General features: G+C 38.8%; 3 protein-coding genes across 9 annotated transcripts in view; 2 read left to right on the top strand and 1 right to left on the bottom strand.

The window, feature by feature from the left end:
• ACAT1 (acetyl-CoA acetyltransferase 1) overlaps positions 1 to 18882 on the bottom strand; it is a 976528-nt gene that overhangs the window by 573371 nt on the left and 384275 nt on the right. The window lies entirely within an intron of this gene.
• Positions 1 to 18882, top strand: part of CWF19L2 (CWF19 like cell cycle control factor 2) — an 808601-nt gene that overhangs the window by 572503 nt on the left and 217216 nt on the right. The window lies entirely within an intron of this gene.
• Positions 9243 to 18882, top strand: part of ALKBH8 (alkB homolog 8, tRNA methyltransferase) — a 65988-nt gene continuing 56348 nt past the window's right edge. For 2 of the 7 annotated variants that reach the window (XM_050758694.1, XM_050758701.1), the window contains exons 1-4: positions 9248 to 9384; positions 12154 to 12261; positions 14095 to 14229; positions 18115 to 18352. In XM_050758694.1, the coding sequence (XP_050614651.1) occupies positions 14101 to 14229; positions 18115 to 18352 (367 nt within the window). In that variant the 5' untranslated portion in view covers positions 9248 to 9384; positions 12154 to 12261; positions 14095 to 14100. Of the gene's footprint in view, positions 9385 to 12153; positions 12262 to 14094; positions 14230 to 18114; positions 18353 to 18882 lie in introns of those variants that run through there. The other 5 variants (XM_050758697.1, XM_050758698.1, XM_050758699.1 and 2 more) reach the window with 5 other exon arrangements.

Raw genomic sequence — 18882 nt, 5'->3', positions numbered from 1 at the left:
TTATGTCTATATTTTTGTCTCATTATACTTGGAATACTTCAAAATATAAAAAAGGACACGTCCTCTCTGCAATGGTGTCCCTCAGCAATAATGCATGCAGTTGGTAAGAAGAAACCTTTGGGTTAGACTGCTGGCTTCATCACTAACTATGTCATCTTGGGAAAGTTGCTTAAACTCTCTGAGCCTCAGAGCTCATTTGTAAAATTGGGAGAATAAAACTTGTACGGTTATTGAAGAATTCAGGAATAGTGTATGTTAAACACTTTGTGCTTGTAAGTGTGCTTGTAATAAAAGGTGGATGTAAAGAGGTACATGTTTTAACATATAAAATTTGGCCCTAGGCTGTGCGCAGTGGCTCGCACCTGTAATCCCAGCACTTTGGGAAGTCAAAGCGGGAGGATCACTTGTGGCCAGGAGTTAGAGACCAGTTTGGCCAACATGGTGAAACTCTGTCTCTACTAAAAATACAAAAATTAGCCTGGTATGGTGGCCGGCACCTGTAATCACAACTGCTTGGGAGACTGAGGCAGGAGAATTGCTTGAACCTGGGAGGCTGAGGTTGCAGTGAACTGAGATTGCGCCACTGCACTCCAGCCTGGGTGACAGAGTGAGACTCCGTCTCAAAAAATAAAAAATAAAATAAAATAAAAGCTAGCTCTTTTATTCATGTGATAACAGATATGGATGTAAATCGCTCTTTAAAATATTTTATTTTTAAATCTCAGCACTTCGGGAGGCTGAGGCAGGTGGATCATGACGTCAGGAGATCAAGACCACCCTGGCCAATATGGTGAAACCCCGTCTCTGCTAAAAATTACAAAAAAATTAGTTGGGCATGGTGGCGCACGCCTGTAGTCCCAGCTACTCGGGAGGCTGAGGTAGGAGAATCACTTGAACCTGGGAGGCAGAGGTTGCAGTGAGCTGAGATCGCATCACTGCACTCCAGCCTGGCGACAGAGCAAGACTCCATCTCAAAAAAATAAAAATAAAATAAAAAATTTATATTTAAACAGCTCATAAATTTTTTCTTTAAGTCTCAGTTGTTACATTTGTAAAATGGGATATAAGAGATGCCAATCATTAGAGTTTTTATTTTTTATTAAAAAACTTTTTTAAAACTTTTGTCAAATTATAAAACATAATCTATTATTCTTTAATAATTTAATAATCTGAACTTTGAATCATCTGCTTCTTGGTCCTTTGTACCTTATAAAATTAAAATACTTCCCTTAAAATGAGAATTGCAAATATACGAAATCTGGCAGCTTCTCACTCTGGGGATGATTTTTAAAGAGGTCTATGTTGACAAATAAATACAATCTTTTTCCTCAGTGGTTGAACTGTTGCAAAAGTAGCAAAATTGCTTGTTAAACATGCAGGTTACTGGGTCCTGGCTCCAGAGATTTTGGAGCACACACTGTAACCCACTGGGGTTCAGAGAATTAAAATTTATATTTGCTTTTAGTTGACTCGTTATGTCTAGCGGGGTTGGAGACCACTTAACCAAGCACTTCAGTGATTCTGATGCGAGTAGTCTAAGAACCAGCCTTTGAGAAACATGCCCTGGTGCAGTGACCTCTAAGGTGAAATGTGTATGGCTTGTGGGATTTAGAGGAATATTCTAGAAATTCCATTTATATATTTATCTAAAACAAATTAATCTCTATTCACATTTAATATCCTGGAAGCTTCATTAGGTGTGAATGTTTGATGTTACATGTCACAGACTTTATGAGAGGTACTTTAGAAGAGGAGAGGAGTGAGAGCTCACAGGCAGGGGAGCTGCCTCTGGCATCTTCCCTCTTTTAATTTAGGCGAGACATTGCTTTTCGGATTATATAATCCAAAAACTATTTTTTGCAAAATGGACAAGTGGGTTAGAAAACTAAATTTCCTACAGGGAAGATGAATAAAGACAAGAATTCAAGCACGAATAACCAACAGAAAATAGCAACATTAATGCTTCTAGTATGAGATCTCGGTCCCAACCTAACAGCTAAGACCATCTAACCAGATCTGACAAGAAGTCTACTCTCCAAATTAAAAGCAATCACAAATATAGTTAATAATGAAGCTTGCCCTCTCTGGGCAAATTATTTGGGTCTTTGAGAAATTAATGGTAGAATGAAGCCATCAAAGTGACAAGACATTTTCAAATGAAATGTTTATACATTTTTAAAAGACATTTTTCTCTTGTAGATTTAAGGAAAACATTTTTAGAAGATTGTGTTTTATTTTACCATAACCTTTTAAAATCCACAAATCCCACACCTCTTAGCTACCCCAAAGATTTTCCTGCACCCTGAGTTGCCTGCTAGTTCTTTATTCTCATCTATTTAAAAAATCTATGTAGAAAAGAAAATTATTCTGCAAAGGAAGCAGGCCTTTAGCCTCAAGAATAAATAGACCATTTGGGGGAGGTTAATGCTTCACAGCTAAAATCGTATGCTTTGCAAATGACCAAATAATAATAATAATAACAATAATAATAATAAATGAATTCTCCAAATTGAGTTTTATGTTTTGTATTATAAATTAAAGGCTGACCCTTTTCCTTCTCCTCTGTTTTTTTTTTTTTTTTTTTTTTTTCTTGGTTACCTTTTGTCTTTAATTATTGTACAGGGAATACTTTCACCATATGACTCATAAAACTGCAAACTTTTCATTGAATTTTTATCACCATAGCATGAATAATTTATTCAGTCCTGAAATGTCACAGTGAACATCAAATGGTTTTACATAATGCATTCTTGCTGAAGTTTCAAGAAGCCAGCAACCGGGGAAGCAGCAGAGAAGATACAAGTTTGGAAAGAAAACTTGATACAAATTTGTCATTTTTCCAAGAGGGATAAAATAAGTAGCAGAAGAGTAAATGAGAGGAAAGACTGAGAAATAAAAGGTTTTTTTTAAAAAAACCATAAATAGAAAAACAAGCAAAAACTAGTAGTTGCCACTGGGGACAAGTGGAAGAAAAACTAGAAAGTAGCCAGAAACAGATGGTGGGGAAAGGGGGTGTAGGGAGAAGGGGAAGTTAGAAACCTCATAACCATAGGAATTGAGTTTGAAACTGCAGTAAAACAGTATCATGGTTGGGAACTACAGTAAAAATGTAACAATTTTCGAGGACCGTTGGGGCCTCTTTCAATTTTCTTCTGATTGAAGACTCTTGAAGTAGAATACAATAGCTGTAAGAATTCTACTTTCAGATGCTTTATTAGCTGGTGAGATTTCTCATTACTGTGTCTCCCAGGCTGGAGTTCAGTGGTGCAATCATAGCTCACTCTCACCTTGAACTCCTGGGCTCAAATGATCCTCCCATGTTAGCCTGTTGAGTAGCTAGGACTGTAGGTGCAGGTCACCATGCCTGGCTAATTGAAGAGTGGCCATTCTTTTAGCATCTTTTTCTCCTAGATTTGGGGAGAGCTTGTAATGTGACAATCTGGCCCAAAATAAGTGCTCCATCCCTTATGGAACACACTGTTAGTGGTCTACCCAATGAATGTCTCCCCTTTCTTTTGCTAATAGAAACATATTCCCCCCATTCCCTGCCCATAGTCTCTCGAGGTCTCTTGATCTCAGGGAGGACACACTCCACCCAAGCCCCACAGAGTGAATCATGATTGGCCTTACAGCAGTCATGGTAATTCTACTTCCCTTAGCTACTGGTTAGTGTGGGGGTAACCGTCTGTAGTAGGTTTCTATTGCTGCTGTAACAAATTACCACAAATTTAGCAGTTCACAACAATGCAAATTTATTATTTTACAGTTCTGTAGGTCATAAGTTTGGGTTGGTTCAGTTGACTTCTCTGCTCTGAGCTTTGTAAAGACAAAATCCCAAGAAACCAACTGGTTGGGCTCTTATCAAGATACCCATGGAAGGATCTGCTTCCAAACTTATTCAGGTTGTTGGCAGAAGCCAGTTCCTTGTGGTTGCAGGATGAAGTCCCCACTTCCTTGTTGGTTATCAGATGGGATGGTCCCTAGCTCATTAGAGGCCTCTCTCCATGTCCTTGCACATAGACCCTTACATCTCAGAGCCTGCTAGTGTTGGAGTCCACACTTGGAACCATTCTGACTTCCCCAGTTGGAATAGCTATAGTAAATGCTTAGCCTTTAAGGAATTGTGTGATTAGACTGGGCCCTTGGCAAATCTAGGATTATCTATTTTAAAGTCTGCAAACTTAACTACACCCATATATTCATAAATTCCAGGGATTAGAGTGTGAATGTTCATGAGGGTCCATTGTTCTGCCTACAATAGTATGAAACCTATGTGTGCTCAAAACAAAAACAAAAACAAAGAGAATTCCACTGGGAGCTGTACTTCCTGGAAGAAAATACAGAGAAACTGCTTTTTTTTTTTTTTTTTTTTTTTCTCCCCCAATTAGAGATGCCAGTATGGGGACAAGATGTCTGGAACTATGGCAGCTACTTTGTAACAAGGAAACATCAGGAATGAGGATAACAAGTCAATACATCAAGGATGGCAGAGCAGAAGAACAGAAGGCACCTGGGTTCTTTATAACATTTTTCAGCAGCAGAAACAGTACCAGTGATTGCCTTGTCTGGCTGGCTTGTCATTTGAGGATAGATAACGATTTGTTTAAGGAACAAGCTCAGTTTTCTGTTACTGGCAACTAAAAGCAATTCTAAATGACACTGATATGGAAGGGAGGCAGGGAAATGCTGGTAGGAGAAGGGCGGGTCCCTGGCGAGGGCTCCACCCCCAGGCCTGTGTCCAGGGAATCCACTCCTGCCTTTGCATCCAAATGTTTCATTTCCCAAGACCACCCTGGCCTGCCATCCTATGTCTATAAAAAACCCGAGACCTTAGCAGGCAGACACACAAGCGACTGGACGTCCAAAGGACATCGAGGAGAGCACGCCAGCAGAAGGGCACACCAACAGATACAGGCAGGTTGTCAGGCCTTCAACGGACAGAACAATGCGGGGTTTGGCCGGGGCGCTTGCAGGAGAGCCTGAGCCACTGAGCGCCTGACTCCAGGGGAATACCATCTCCCTCTGGCTCCCCCATCTGCTGAGAGCTACTTCCACTCAATAAAACCGTGCACTCATTCTCCGAGCTCAGTGTGATCTGATTCTTCTGGTACATACACCAAGTCAAGAAACACTGGGATGCAGAAAGCCCTCCATCCTCGTAATAAGGAACGGGGTCTAACTGAGCTGACTAACACAAGCCACCTAATGGCCAGCTAAGCTGTAAGAACACCCTGTAACACAAACCCGCTGGGGCTTCAGGAGCTGTAAACGTTCACCCCTAGACACGGCCGTGGGGTCAGAGCCCCAGAGCCTGCCCGTCTGCATGCTCCCCTAGAGGTTGGAGCAGCAGGGCACGGAAGAAGCGAATCAGTCCTCCATTGCACGCCCTGCGAGGGGGACAAGGGAAGTTTTCCCATTTCAATGTGTTACTCCTAGCCTTAATTTCTGGAATTTTATTTTTCAAAGCTTTAAAATGCAGTGTTGGTTAATCGGATTGAATTCACTTGTATTTCATTTCTATCCTATTATAATTCATAATAAATGTCTTAAATGGTGGGCTGATCTCACCTTTACTTTGAGATGGTGCTCTCAATTCAGGGAGGGTCCAGAGGGTAGAAAACTATAGCCCATGGCCAAATCCTGCCAGCATAAGCAGGGGGAACTGAGAAAGGTGTTTTTTTTCTTTCTTTCTTTTTTTAAGGATTTTTAAAGAATTGTTAAAAATGAAAACAGGCTGGACGCGGTGGCTCACGCCTATAATCCCAGCATTTTGGAAGGCCAAGGTGGGTGGATCACTTGAGGTGAGGAGTTCAAGACCCGCCTGGCCAACTTGGTGAAATCCTGTCTCTATTAAAAACACAAAAAATTATCTGGGCATGGTGGTGGGTGCCTGTAATTCCATCTACTCAGGAGGCTGAGTTAGGAGAATCGCTTGAATCTAGTGGGTGGAGGTTGAAGTGAGCTGAGATTGTGCCACTATACTCCAGCCTAGGCAACAGAGACTCCATCCCAAAAAATTAAAACAAAACAAAATAAAAAAATAAAAACAAAGAATATTTGGCCACAGAGCTGAAAATATTTATTGTCTGGTCCTTTATAGTAAAATCTTGCTGACCCCAGTACTAGTCACAAAGAGGACCTACCTCTCATGAAGTTGAGACTAAGGTTTTACTAAGGAAACAGGTCAGCATTTCACACCTTTGAAAAATTATTATAGATCACCATGAAAGAGTTTGGCACAGGTGAAGATGAATTATATCTTCAAATAAAAATTCCTTTTCAGCTCAACATTTATTAAATTTCTAGTATTACAAGACTATGGAAGACATTATGGTTACATAAATAAAACAAGGTCTCAGTGTACCTGAAAATCTTTTGGGGAATCATCTTCCTTAGAAGAAATGGTCTATGCAATATTCCAAGAAAAGATAAGGGTCTGTATACAAAGGATGGCACACAAAATTTTATATGTATTCACCTTTTTCTGGAGATATTGAGACAGGGATGGACAGCAGGTAGTGGGAAATGTAGGCTTGTAAATCAGGAGCAGAAGATAAATGAATAATCACTTAACAGCTCATCTCTGTTCAGTGTTTTATTAATTATCACATAAATCCCAACAAAATAAATGCTCTTGTTGTTTTGATTTCAGGTCATACTTCAATGCCCCCACATTCTTTTCACTAAACCACTCTGGTTTCTAAAGGGAAGTGTTAATCAAGTTTAGCCTAAAGCTGCCTCCTTACACATTTAAGTTCAGCCTAAAGGTTTTTCTGTACATTGTGAACAAGTGGAGGAGTAAACTGATCATAGCCCACACCTGTGCCAATCACTGAGTTTTGGCCAATCAAATGTAGCCAACTGTTTGAACAGTGTTCAAATAAGGCAAACGCCAACCTGTAACCAATGACAGCTATTTCTGTACCTCACTTCCGATTTCTGTACGTCATTTCCTCTTTTTTTTTTGGTCTATAAATCTTCTTCCACCACATGGCTGTGCTGGAGTCTCTCCAAATCTGCTGTGATTCTGGGGGCTGCCCAATTTGCAAATTGTTCATTGCTCAATTAAACTCCTTTAAATTTAATTTGGCTTAAGTTTTTCTTTTAACAGAAGCCAGTGCTGAAGATAAAGATTAGGGAATGATTCACAAATCTCTTTATAACTCTGGGGAGGGCAGACAGGAAGAGACTAGAATAACAGAAAAGAGTCAAATACAAAATCTGAGGGATTGCCTATATTTAATTACGGACAGAGGGAGAGAAGCTAGTGGAAAATTCTGAAAGTAAGTGATCAGATTGTATAAAGAGAATTAAAAGAGAGGCATAGAAAAAAAGCTTTAAAAGCTTCACCACCTTAAGGCACGACAAATACTGAGATGAAGTAATTGAATTTGACCAGTAAGAGATAAGAGGATATTTCACACTGTTACCTAGTTTGGTAAACACCAGCCACTTGTGGCTACTGAAGTTCAATTGAAACTAAAATTTAAACATTCAAAATTCATTTCCTTAGTCATACTAGCCACATTTGAAATGCTCAAAAGCCACACGTTAACTAGTGTCTATTATGTTGGACAGCTCAAACTATAAACTATTTCCATCATTGCAGAAAACTCTCTGGGGATGTGTTTTTGAAAGCATCCAGTAATGCAGAAGCAGAACTGCAATGGGAAGATTTCCTCTGTGTCCTCTAACACCCATGTAGCTTGCAATGTCTGGTGGATTTGACCTCTCCAGCTTGCATTTGCCTCCTCATTTTTACTATTAAGTTTTAGTCTCACCCTTTCTTTCCTAGGCTATTGCCATGCTTGCCTATCTGCCTCTTCCGTTCTTTCATCCTTGTAACCTATTATCCACACAAATCATTCTGCCACTCAACAACACTCTTTTTTCACTGCCACTTTTCCTGGCCAGCCAGTTATTTCCTTGATAGTCCACTGTGGTGCCCTGCAGATAGGAGGCATTGTATCAACAACATGGCAAGGTGATTCCTCTCCCCCTACACCTTTCCCTTCCTGCACTCACATAGCTCATAAGCCAATGCAGGCACAATGATTATGGTATATTTATATAACAAATAACAGAGCAGGAACAACTGCTAATCATCACCCTCTCCTTTGTCTTTTACTTCTAATCTGTTACCAACTCTTTTTTCTTTCCCTCTGCCACTACTGGGCTTGTTAATATTTCGTTACTTTTCACTTCAACAGTCATCTTCTAGTCTCTCCTCCCACTTACCACAAGAAGGTCTGGTCATATCACTTCATTTCTCTAACCTTCCTCCCCGCAACTCCCACTCTGTAGGCCTACAGAATTCTGTCTTGCTTCCTTCATCATTTTTCCACACATCTTTCTATTACTCCGTGGTACTCACCATCTCCCTGGCACATTCATGCATATTCACCTCCTTCCCTCCTGCCCATGCAATGTCATCTTTCAGACCCCAGAATCCTCTCCCATATCTCTGTGAACCCTGAATATCTGAGACAGGTCTCAGTCAATTTAGGAAGTTTATTTTGCCAAAGTTAAGGACGCCCTCCGTGACACAGCCTCGGGAAGTCCTGACGACATGTGTCCAAGGAGGTTGGAGCACAGCTTGGCCTTATTTTTTTAGGGAGACATGAGGCATCAATCAATATATGTAAGATGAAAGTTGGTTCGGTCCAGAAAGGAGGGACAAATCGAAGCAAAGGTGGGCCAACTTGAAGTGGGGAGGGGGATTCCAGGTCATAGGTATTATAGCTAAGAGACAAATGGTTGCATTCTTTTGAGTTTCTGATGAGCCTTTCCAAAGGAGGCAATCAGATATGCATTTATCTCAGTGAGCAAAGGGATAAATCAGAGGGATGACTTTAAATAGAACGGGAGGCAGGTTTGCCCAAGCAGTTCCTAGCTTGACTTTTCCCTTTAGCTTAGTTATTTTGTGGAATCAAGATTTATTTTCCTTTCACACTACTACTAAGATTCAGGAGGAAACACACACGAAGAATCCAAGGTGCCAGGGGTCATTATTGAAGGACCGAAGGGCCCAAACCTGTATGACCTTGTCCATTTGGAGAGCAACAGATAAAAATATAGCTGCACTACCAATTATTACTAATCTCCCCAAAAAGACAACTGAATTTTCAGTGTAACAGAGAGCACTTTACAAACACACTTGGTCGAGAAACAGTCACTCCCCGGCTCTGGGAGGCGAAGAGGACTGTGGGAGCCTGTTCGTTGTCCCGCTGGCTCATGGGAAACGTAGTGCAGTTTTCTCCAACATGGCCGCGCCCAGGGGAGGTGGCGTGCAAATATCCGCTGCGGCGTTCTGGTGCTAGAGTGGAGGCTGGCAAAGAAGAAGGCACCCGCATCGGTGAGAATCCGGCCTGAGCCGAAGCGGAGGTGTGTGGCACTTCTTGCTGGCGGGCATACGGGCTGCAAATCCTCGCTTCCTCTTTTCGGCCTCTTCCGGTCTTCTCTAGCTGCCTTGCCAGCTAGGGCTGAGAACCTAGGGAAAGGGGATGGATCCCAGAGGCGCCCTTGGTGCAGTGTGAGCAGTAGGGTGTCTGCGTTGGGTGACTCTGTCAGTGTTTAGGGTGCACGTGTTTGTGTTTGGTTCGGGTGCTCACGTGGTGTCTGTGTCAATCTTCTGTTTTCTTTGGGGTTGGAGAGGACGGTTGCAACATGGGGCTTATTAGTTTAGCGCTCTACGGCTTTTCTGACCGGTGACAATCTAGTGATGCAAAGGCAGTGCTGATGATCTGATCTCTTGCGCAGCTGAGTCTTCCCGTGCTCTTATTTGAGCAATCCCCGCGACTCCTGGGCCTCTGGTAGCCTCAGCCTGTTATTTTGATTGATTTCATTGAATATTTATTGTCAGTTGTATGTCAGGCACCAAGTCTGTACCCTCAAATACATGACAGTTTTGTGGCAGAAGCCCAACACAAATAGGCAGTTATAATACAATGTGAGAACTCTAGAAATAGAGATCCATGCTAGGTGTTAATGAAAACGTTGAAGAAGGCCACCAAACTCGGAATTCTGGAGGAGGGGAGGTTTAGGAGCTAAGACAGCAAAGTCGATTTAGGTTTATTTGACAAATGTTTATTGAGTGACTGCTAGGTGCTAAATCCTGTTTAAGTGCTGGGTGCTACAGGGTGAACAATAGAGACAAAATCTCTACTTCATGGAGTGAGTGTGCTTTATTAAGTTATGGGGAAAGACAGAATAAAATTAATGAGAGTGTAAGAAAATATGTAGTAAGTGTTAAAGAGTTAGAACGGGGTGCTGTGACAAGTGATGGGGTGAATTTTTTTCTAATCATTTTAAATCTTTATTTTCTTTTTAAACAGGTAATGCAGTTTAAATAGCTATTAACTTCAAAAGTCATGAAAGAAGAAAGCTCCCTTTCATTCCATTACTCATGGATCCATTTTCCTTCCCTGGAGGCAACCCATATCACCAATTTCTTGTGTGTTCTAAAGATTTATATGTAGACTGTGTATACTGGTGCCGTACTTTAAAATTGGGCCTCATTTGATAGGAAGTTAGATTCTAATCTTTGCTATTAATTATTAGGTTGGCGCAAAAGTAATCGCGGTTTTTGCATTTTTTTGTTTTTAACATACAAGTATAGGAACATTTGTCTATACTGCTTGGTTCATAATAGGCTCTCTATTATTCAAGGAGGGTATGATGTGCATACTACTATTACCACGTAGGGCAATATCTAGTAGGATATATTGGCTTTAAACTCACTAACAAACAAGTAGCAGAGCATGCATTATCTCCAAACTTTCATTATCCCACAGAGAGTACGCTTAGGCTGGAGCTGGCTGGACTGGACTCAGCATGGCTAGTATCATAGTTAATAGTAACTTCACTCCAATAACATCACAAGGAGCATCCAAGTTATCTGTGCATTAGTGGAAACTGGCCAGGGAAGTAGCTTTGTCAGAAGGGGGCACCTCCAGACCTCAGCAGCTGGTATCAGCCTATTCTTGTTGAGATGACTCAGATATGCTGGGCCAGCACATTGCCTAGCCACTGGAATAGAGGAAAACTGAGCCTCAAAGGCCATTTAGTGACTTTTTTCACGTGCAATAATATTGCATGACTGAGGGAGAGAGAAAGGAAAGGGGATGACAAAAATGTGGTTATGAGGCTCCACCTGCTGGTGCTGGACTCTTAGTGGCAGACATTTTAAAAAGATGTATTTAGCATCGTTTCTTTCTCATTCCTTCCACTTTGCAGTGTTTGCTCATGTGAAATATTAAAAATAATTCTGTAGTGCAGTCATCCCTTGTTCTCCATGACATACTGCAAAGTTGCTGTTCTACAGATGAAGATCTTGAAATGGAATGGCTCTAAAATAGCTCCTTTGAAGGCCCTCAGATTTTCTTTGTTGTGTTAAGCCATTTTGATCTGCTGCTTCTGAAAATCAATGGTAATAAATAAATAATAAATTAATTTAATTCTAAAAGCTATGGGATAGGCACTATTATTTTTATCCCTATTCCTAGATAAAGAAACTGGAACACAGAGGTATATAACCAACTCATCTAGGATTATACAGCTAATAATCAGTGGTTGAGCTGAGATTTGAACCTGGAACATGAACTCCTGAACACTGTATTATATTACCTCAGAGCACTGAATGAGGCTCTGTGGTAACTCAGAAAATTATTATTTAATCCCTGCCTTCAGAAAGCTCACAGTTCAGTGGAAGGGGACAGATACTAAAACAAATAATTATAATTAATGCAATGTTAGAAATGTCCATTCACTTGTCCCCTTCCTGTCTTAATGATGACTGACTCCTAAACATTTTTAACCCCAGTTCCTTTCCTAGGAGCCACTTTATATTGTCACTTACCAGTCAGACATTCCAACGCTATATCTCACAATACCTTAAACATATTATATCCTAAATCTGACTCATTACCTCCTATACTGAGCAGCTCTTCCTGAACCTCCTCTTGACTTTCCAGTTTTGAAGTGGTAGCACTCATCTCTTAGTCACTCCGCCTCTAACTGGTTATTAAGTGATCTTTGATTCCTGTCTCCCTCATGTCTGGGGAGTCATCGAGGCCTCTCGATTCTGCCTGAACTTTTCTCTCACCGTTTCTCTTTCCCCTCTCCCCCTATTTCTCTTCTTTCTGTTGCCCCCAGCCTAGATCAGGCCAGCATTTCTGATTAACAAGGTGGATTGTTTTCTTACCTCTCATCCCTCTGCTATGGTGTCAGCCAACCTGCCTGCCTCACTGGCCTTACCTCCTGGTATGTACTCCCTATGCTAGAAAGCTGGACTGCTGGCATTTTAATAGACTTGGCATTTGTCTTCTATACTAAAGATTAGTAATTAGAATTTTGACTGTTTATGATTTTATGTGAAATAAGATAAATAAGATTTTATTTAACCCCCGAATTTATTTATTTGGTTGACTTTGAAGACTTTAAAGTCTGCAGAGAGTGGGACTGGAGGATCAGCAAACTCTCTCTGCTCTAAAAAAATTATGCCTACATCTTGCTGTCTTGACCAAACATGTCCATTTTGGTTTTAGCTTCTATTCTTTACTGCCTTACTGAATACCTTCCTTTTTGTTTGATTCTATAGTATTCCTATCCTTCAGTACACGGCACAAATCTCCTGTTTTGAGGCCTTTCCAGCTTTTCCAGTTTACATCCATCTTTTTTTTTTTTTTTTGAGATGGAGTCTCACTCTGTTGTCCAGGCTGGAGTGTAGTGGCATGATCTTGGCTCACTACAGCCTCTGCCTCCCGGGTTCAAGTGATTCTCCTGCTTCAGCCTCCCAAGTAGCTGGAACTACAGGTGCCCACCACCACACCTGGCTAATTTTTTGTACTTTTAGTAGAGACAGAGTTTCACCATGTTGACCAGGCTGGTCTTGAACTCCTGAGCTCAAGTGATCTGCCTGCCTTGGCCTCCCAGATATTACAGGTGTGAGTCACTGCTCCCAGCCCACATCCATCTTATTTTTGTCTCTAATTCATGTCACACCTAAAGACTGTACTATCAGCATTAAATTATGTAAAGATGTGTCATAGTCTTATTGTTTAGTGTTTGTTTTCCACAACTAAGTTACAAACTTGTTGAAAGCATAAGCTATGTACTTTATTATGGTTGCATGCTGCAGGGTGCTGAGACTGTGTATTCACTCATTTATTGTTCATTTAGTCCTACCATCAAATATTTATTGAGCAACTACTATATGCTGGCATTCCTGCTCTCTTGGGATTTATATCATGATGGAGGAGTTACACTAACAGATGAATCTTCACAAATTATGTTACATTTTGTGAACAAAATAAAAGACTACTGTGATAAAGTGTGATAAAGCATGATATTGGGTGCTGATTTGGATGGTGTGATTATAGAGACCTCTTTGGGATTCTGTTATTTAAAAAATTATAGATATAAATATATGACACATAGTTTTTAAAATAGTGAAACAAACACCTACACCTACCATGTAGCTGAAGAAATACCTTTGATGCTCCTATGTGTCACTTTCATGTTAATTTCCTTTCCTCTCTCCCACAGAAATAGCCTCTCTCCTGAATTTTGTGTTTATAATTACCTTGCTTTTCTTTTAGCTCTGCTATGTATGTATTTCTAAATAATATATGGCTTGCTTTTTGATTTTGACCTTTATGTAAATGGAATCATACTGTATATTCTGCTAATTTTTTGTGTTATTTCTCCCCCCATTGCTCCCGTGCCTGCTCCTTGCCTTGCTTTACATTATAGTTGTGAAATTTGTGTATGGCCCATTTTACTTAGGGCTTCATAAGTAAAGGATTCATCACCCATGAGTAAAATAGCACACTTCATGGAGCTACCACATTGGAACGTTTTTTGGAACCATCAGAGATATCCTATTAGATGTTCTTAGATACTCCTCCATTTTTTGTGTATCTGTTTGTTCTCAATTCTCTTAGTTGGTACAAGGTAAAGGAAGCATTTAAAAAAATGATCACATAGAAATATTGATAAACTATGGAATATATGAATAACATCATTATAATTGTTCCTTCAGGACTCTTGAGGTTGACATTTTTTACTGTTTGTTTATTTATTTATTTTTTACAGTTCGCTATGGACAGCAGCCATCAAAGTAATTACAAACTCAGTAAAACTGAGAAGAAGTTCTCAAGGAAACAGATTAAAGCCAGGCATACTTTGCTGAGACATGAAGGCATTGAGACAGTATCCTATGCCACTCAGGTGACCTAAAACTATTATTATTATTTGAATGTAACTGTATTGACATGTTAATGTATTATATTAATATTTGCTAATAATTGCCTAAGGCTGTAATTGTTACATCCATATTAGATGTACATATGATAGGACCTGCTAACTTTCTGGGTCCATAGCCTATAGTTTGTATTTCTATTTGTTTTGTTGTTTGAACTAGAAGAGGTTGTGGTTATATATTAATAATAATACTGTACAAGTTTCTCAGTTTCCTAAGCATACTTATATTCATCATTATATTTAATTCCCTAGAAGTCCTTGTGAGATAGGTAAGAAAACTAAAGTTCTGAGAGGCTATGATATGTCTCCATTGATATAAGCTAGTAAGTAGCTAATAGAAACTTAAAGCTAGATCTTCCATATCCTACTACAGCTCTTGTTCTTCTCTTTTGAACCTTACCTGTTTTATAAAGTATTTTGATTATGTGCTATTAAACATTTTTATTTTATTAGACCTTATTGACAAAGTCTTTTCATTATCTGTTGACAATAATTAAATGAGATGATAAACGTGAGGATCATGAGATTTCCTGGGTTATGAATTAGGAGAACTCAGTTTAACTCTTAGCTTTTCTGGACATGAGCAGTAGTATCCTCTGACGTTGGCATTCTTCATTTTTAAGCAGGGCATAGTATTGCATACCTTTTTAACCCCATTAGATTGTTAGACTCTAGAGAATCTAGTTGTACTTACTGGGCATTAAACTACTACATGAATATCAGGAGTTCTTATCTTTTTGGCTCATAAAGTTATAGAATAAAAGTAGAAAGTAAGCTTTAGATATCATTTAATTGAGGGGCGGACATACAATTGAGAAAGTGAAGCTGGGATTAAAACTTATGCCTCTTGACTCTCAGACCAATACTCTTGCCTTATGCTTACCATGCTGTCTTCTGTACATCATAGCTTAAGAATGAGCAGTCTGTTGAGGCACATTTGAATTTAGGAGGCAAAAGGCCCATACTTGGAATTAAATATTAATGTCTTCAGAGAATTTAAGCCACATTCCTATAGCAAGGATTAACTAGATAATAGATAATTAGAATTAGTATGTTTACATACATACACTTTACTGTTTCAGTCAAGAGCCACTGAGGCTGTGAGACATTCAGAAGATTAAACTGACATACACCGCTCTCATCTCTTTCCAAGAGTGACTTGTGTTCCTTTCCTTACAGGGTTCATGAAGAGAAGTAGCAAGAAAAAAAAAATAGGCTCCATTTCTTTGACCCCTTTGAAGCTTGTTTCTGGTTGGGTCTGCCTTTTCTTTAGGATCTCTAGAAGCTTCGATGTCCTTCATGGCTTCCAAAGTAGCATTTTATTAGGCTTTCTTTTTTCTCCATATTCTTAAAGGAAAAGCATAAAATTGTAGATGGACCTCTAATTATATTTTGTCTTTCCAGGGGAGAGCAAATATTGTTCTAATGATATTGTATTAGTCTATTCTCATGCTGCTGATAAAGACATACCCGAACTGGGTATGTTACATGTGGCTGTGGAGGCCTCACAATCATGGCAGAAGGTGAAAGGCCTGGCTTACATGGCGGCAGGCAAGAGAGAATGAGAGCCAAATGAAAGGGGAAACCCCTTATAAAACCGTCAGATCTCGTGAGACTTATTCACTACCACGAGAACGTTATAGGGGAAATGGCCCCCATGATTCAATTATTTCTCACCGGGGCCCTCCCACAAAATGTGGGAATTATGGGAGCTAAAATTCAAGATGAGATTTGGGTGGGGGCGCAGCCAAACCATATCAGATGTATTATAATTATAGGCTGCTTTGTACAAATTTATAGCATTATAGATTCTTCTAGAGCAGTGAACCTCAAATTATCAGGACCAAAGATAACTTAAAAAAAATTCACATTCTCTACTTCGTACCATACTCCTTCTTATTTAGAAAATTGCTTGGATGAGCAATTATAAATAAAATAATGGTTCCATTTAATTATATTTAACTATTACATTTAATTATATTAATTATGTTACATTTAGTTATGACATTTAATTATATGCATCTCGTATTTAATGGGAAATAAATTCCTCTCCTCTTCTACTGCACTTGTTTTTGTGTGGTTTACCTTTAGAGTTGCCCACAAAACACTCGGATGGCATCTTTGAGGACTTCTAGTATTCCTGAAGTCATACTTTATCATCTTCCATGCCTAGATGGGGTAGTGGACCCTCAACACCAATGAAACCTTTGTTCTTCCATAGATTTAGGAATATGGAAATGTTATTGCAACTATCACCACATATAACCAAGTTATTTTGGTATTTTAATTAATAAACCTCATTAAGTGAGGTCCAGGGCAAGCCACCTGAGACTCCGTTTTACTCCATATTATATAGTATTGTGTTAGTGGGCTTGTTTATTATGTGTGTTGTATATGCTTGCATACATACAAAGTAGTGACTGTCCCATGACAAAACAGTTTTACTTTCCTTATTATCCAATTTCATAGTAATTCTTTTATATCCTTTTCAAACAAAGTTCTAGGTATTCTTATTTTGTGTAATAAACCAATACGCTATGTACTTTCATAAATAAATGTACTATCATAAATGAGCTTTATGTACGATCTTTTAGGCTTAATAAATGTACTATACATAAATAAATGTACTACATAAATGATCTTTATGTATGATAGTACATTATGTACTATCATAAATGAGCTTAGTATAAATTAGGTGTTGGCAAACTACTGTCCTTAGACCAAATCAGGCTCATGAGCAAAATAATGAGTTTTACATTCTTAAAGTGTTGTTAAAACATAATACTAAGACTATCTGACAGAAACTTTTATGGCCTGCCAAGCCTAAAATATTTACTATCCACCTCTTCTCAGAAAAACTTCATCAACACCTGGTATAAATGAAGAAATTGATGAGAGTAGGCCATCCATGGCTTTCTTTTTTATATTGAAATGTTTTTAGAAGTCATAGAGCATACATTAAAAATATTTACACTGTATAGAATGGTTAAGTATAGAGACTATATAGGTGCTAGGCCATGAACATCAGAATGAAAATAAGAGACTCCCCCTTCATCCCTGCAAAATTTCCTTGAATAAAGTTTAGTGCAGGACTATGCAAATAGCCGGAAGTAATCGTGAAACTTACAAAGGAAAAAGTTTTCACTGTGAATTGACTGAATTACTTAGACTGAATTTCCTTACAGGAAAATTTTTTCCTAAATATGTTCAATAGAACCTATAATTGGTTTTTCTTTGAGCTAATAGTACCTTTTAATTTTTAGTGAACATTGTATAATGGTTATATTAAAAGTGTGGATCATGGAAATGGACAGAAATAGGTTTAAACCCACCCCTAATCACCACTGTAACCTAATTTGTCAGATCTTCTTCTATGAAATAGGGCTGATATTACCCAAATAAATTCAATATGTTGTGAAGATTATGTTAATGAGGATTAAATAGATAAAAGCATATAGAACAGTCTTGCAAAAAAGCAAGTGTTATGTAACTGTGCTTTCTCCTCTGCTCCTTCTCTTTCATTATGTTAAATTTATATTTCTGAATAGTCATGTTTTAATTTGCATTTATGGTCATTTAGAAATGAATATTTTGTGAAATTGGCTATTTAAAAATCAATATTATTTACAATATAGGAGTCCTTTTTATTCCCCAAATTTTTAGTAAATTGGTTTACATACTTTGTATGAGATCAGCAAACCAAACAACCACTACAAGGAAACCTTTTTTTTTTTTTCTTAATTACATCTTTGTAGAAATCTTATTTAAAAAATAATCTTTTTAAAATAAATGGGTTGATATCAGTTGCTCATGTTACTTTCTTTCTTTTTGTTTGTTTGTTTGTTTTTTAAGAGCCTGGTTGTTGCCAATGGTGGTTTGGGTAATGGTGTGAGTAGGAACCAGCTGCTCCCGGTTTTAGAGAAATGTGGACTGGTGGATGCTCTCTTAATGCCACCTAACAAACCCTACTCATTTGCAAGGTACAAAACTACGGAAGAATCTAAGAGAGCCTATGTCACCCTCAATGGAAAAGAAGTAGTGGATGATTTAGGACAAAAGATCATTCTGTATTTGAATTTTGTGGAAAAAGGTATTATCATACAGTTATCTTTTAAAAAATGATTCTTTTGTGTGTTTTCTTTTCATAGACTTAAGTTGGGAGGTTCAGTTATTGTGAAACAAAATGATGCAGGTTAGCAGCCCCTTTTACTTTAACAAACATTCTTTAAGCACCTATTTGTGCCAGGAATGGGACAAGCAGTTGACAGGACAGAGGTGAATAAGATACAACCTGCCTTTATGGAGCTGGTCCCACCAATCAACAATATATTTATTAGGCACATGGCTTATTTTGGAACCCTTCTGCCTAATTGTGTTTTTCAAAGTTTAATAATGAGGATTCGGATTACCAGTTTATTTCACCTGTCTACCCAGGAGCTTTGAATTAATCACTTAAGAATGAATTATGATCCAAATGATCATGTACCAATCTTCATATTTATAGCAGGGCACCTGTAGCTACCAAAGATTCCTAAAACTTTATGGTGGTGCTGTCCAGTAGAACTTTCTGTGATGGTAGAAATGTTCCTGTCTGTGCTGTCCAGTACAATAGCCACTGGA

This window comes from Macaca thibetana, chromosome 14, assembly GCF_024542745.1.
Source record: "Macaca thibetana thibetana isolate TM-01 chromosome 14, ASM2454274v1, whole genome shotgun sequence".
NCBI classification, from domain to species: domain Eukaryota; kingdom Metazoa; phylum Chordata; class Mammalia; order Primates; family Cercopithecidae; genus Macaca; species Macaca thibetana.
This window is presented reverse-complemented; position numbering and strand designations above follow the sequence as displayed.